Below are 2,233 nucleotides of genomic sequence, written 5' to 3' on the forward strand. Positions count from 1 at the left end.
GCGGGCGCGCCCCAGCGTCGCCCGGGGCTGGGAATGCGGGGGCCGGAGTGGGGGCTCAGGAAGGGGTCCCAGCGTGGGAGGCCGGGGCGGGGGCTGAGGGGCCCCTCCCAGCTCGCGAGGCTGCGGGCAGGAGGCCGCGACGTCTAGTACTTAGCAATGTCCCCCTTCTTCAGGATAACCTGTCGCTGCCAGGGCGCCAGTTTGGTCTCATCGTAGCCCAGAGTCCGCAGCTTCTCCGACTGCTCTTTTTCCCGCTGCATCTCCTCCTGCTTCTGTCGCTCCTCCTCTTTCCTGGGGACGGGGTGGGTGCAGAGCCCAGTGAAGCGGGGGCGGTCAGAAAGGGTGGGAGGCTGGCGCCAGGACGGCAGCCGGCCGGGGTCTCCGGTGGCAAGGAGGGGGTTACTGGGGTTAGGGGCTGTGTTGCTGAGGACAGAGGGGTTTGACTGGGGACGGATAAGGGTTATTGCGGCACACACAGGAGCTGAGTAGGAGGCTGAGGTCCGGTTATTGTGGGCTGGGGTGTTACGGGAAACAGACTTGCTGGGTCTCTGTGTGACACTGTGTGAGAAGGGGTGTTCAGGGGTGAGAATATTGGGGCCAGGGCATGAGTTGTTGGGAAGCCGTCAATCTGAATTCTTGGGGACTGGGGCTGGACTGCTAGAGAGCAGAGGGACCATATTATCGGGAGACAGGAGCTGGGGAATTAGCAACAAGCTGTGAGGACACGGGGGTAGGTCTGCTCTGCCCACAAGTTAGCTGCTAAACACAGGTGGCTGTTGAGCATTTGAAATGTGGTCCAGATTGGGATGTACTGTAGGTGTAAAATGCACAAGGTTTTTCGAAGACTTAGTTTAAAAAGAGTGTAAAACGTCTTAATAATTCTTATATCGAATACGTTTGAAATATTTTTTATGTAATGGGCTAAATAACATATTAAAATTAAGTTCACCTACATGTTTATTTTTTCGATGTGACTACTAGAAAATTTAAATTACATATGTGGCTAGCATTATTGTCTATTGGACAGCCCCGAGCTAGATGACTGGGTGCAGAAACTAACTTTTGGGGGGCAGATGATCAGGGTTATTGGTAATGGGGTTGTGTTTGAGACCAGAAGGCTCTGTTAATAGGAGATGGAGACTTGCTAATTTGGGAACAAGGTTATCAGAGCATAAGAGCTAGACTTTGGGGGACATGGGGCCAAGTTATTGGGGGACAGGGGTCTGGTGGCATTATTGGGGACAGAGAGGCTGTGCTACAAGAGGATGTGCTCAAGATAGGGCTCTATGAAGGGACAGCCCTCCGTGAGTGGGTGTAGGTAGCAGTGACACTTACCGCTTCTGCTCCCTGGAAGGAAAAACAGACAATGTTACTTGGTGTCACCACCTCATAGACAAAGTCAAGACATCCTGCCTGGCCAGCCTCCTCCTGACCCCCAGCTCACCTCTCCTCTTCCAGCTTCTTCCGCAGGATGTCCCGCCGCCAGGCAGGCATGCTGGCCAGCCGCGCCTCCTCCTCCTCCTCCTGAAACACAACCACAGAGCTTTAGAGCCAGCATGGGCTGGGAGGTATGGGGCCTGATAGGGGGCACCTCCAACTGGGAGGCCTGGAGGAGTTAGGGACAATGGGACACAGATGTAGTTGCAGGAAAAGACCCTTCTATGGGACAAGTGAATGAAGGTGCCTGGTCATAGCTCCTTTGGAGGGGGGCCTCCTGGCCCCCAGTGAACCAGCCCATGGTCCTACAGATGGCGCCAGAGACGGAGCTGAGTATAGGATGGGAGCAGAGAATAAAGTAGCGGAGCCACAGACGTCCTGAGCCTGATTCCCCACAGGGGCAGGTGGACAGATGGCCCCAGGCCCATGACCCAGAATCTCTGGGCAGACACAGACTTGGGCCCCCATACACCCTGCCAGCTCAGGGAGGCTCAGGCTGTCCCTGGCTCCTCTGGGAAGGCCCTTCTGGCCCATACTTGCTGTCCTTTCCAATGGAGTGGACATCAACTTCTACGATGATGGGGCTGCAGTGCCACTGGGGGAGGGGGGCACCCAATGCAGGCAGCTTACAGCAAAATGTTTTATTTCTTGGATGTCAGAGATGAAAGGGTCTGTACACATCACACATCACATGGGACACTGCACACGTGGCTCCCCTGACCTCAGTCAAGGAGAGAGCTGTGAACTCCAGTTAAAAAACACAGAGAAAGAGAGAAAGAGAGAGAGAGAGAGAGAG

General features: G+C 55.0%; 1 protein-coding gene across 1 annotated transcript; it reads right to left on the minus strand.

Annotated features, from left to right (window-relative positions):
- Window positions 1-6: 6 nt before the first annotated feature.
- On the minus strand, window positions 7-2,032 carry LOC103584524 (espin-like; the record flags this gene model as incomplete). The annotated part of the gene is made up of 4 exons (XM_008565491.1): window positions 7-291; window positions 1,336-1,347; window positions 1,445-1,543; window positions 1,974-2,032. Coding segments are annotated over 4 exons (318 nt in total), but the record flags the coding sequence as incomplete, so codon positions are not given.
- Between the last annotated feature and the right edge of the window lie 201 nt (window positions 2,033-2,233).

Source organism: Galeopterus variegatus, unplaced genomic scaffold (assembly GCF_000696425.1).
Source record: "Galeopterus variegatus unplaced genomic scaffold, G_variegatus-3.0.2 Scaffold62828, whole genome shotgun sequence".
Classification (NCBI taxonomy): Eukaryota; Metazoa; Chordata; class Mammalia; order Dermoptera; family Cynocephalidae; genus Galeopterus; species Galeopterus variegatus.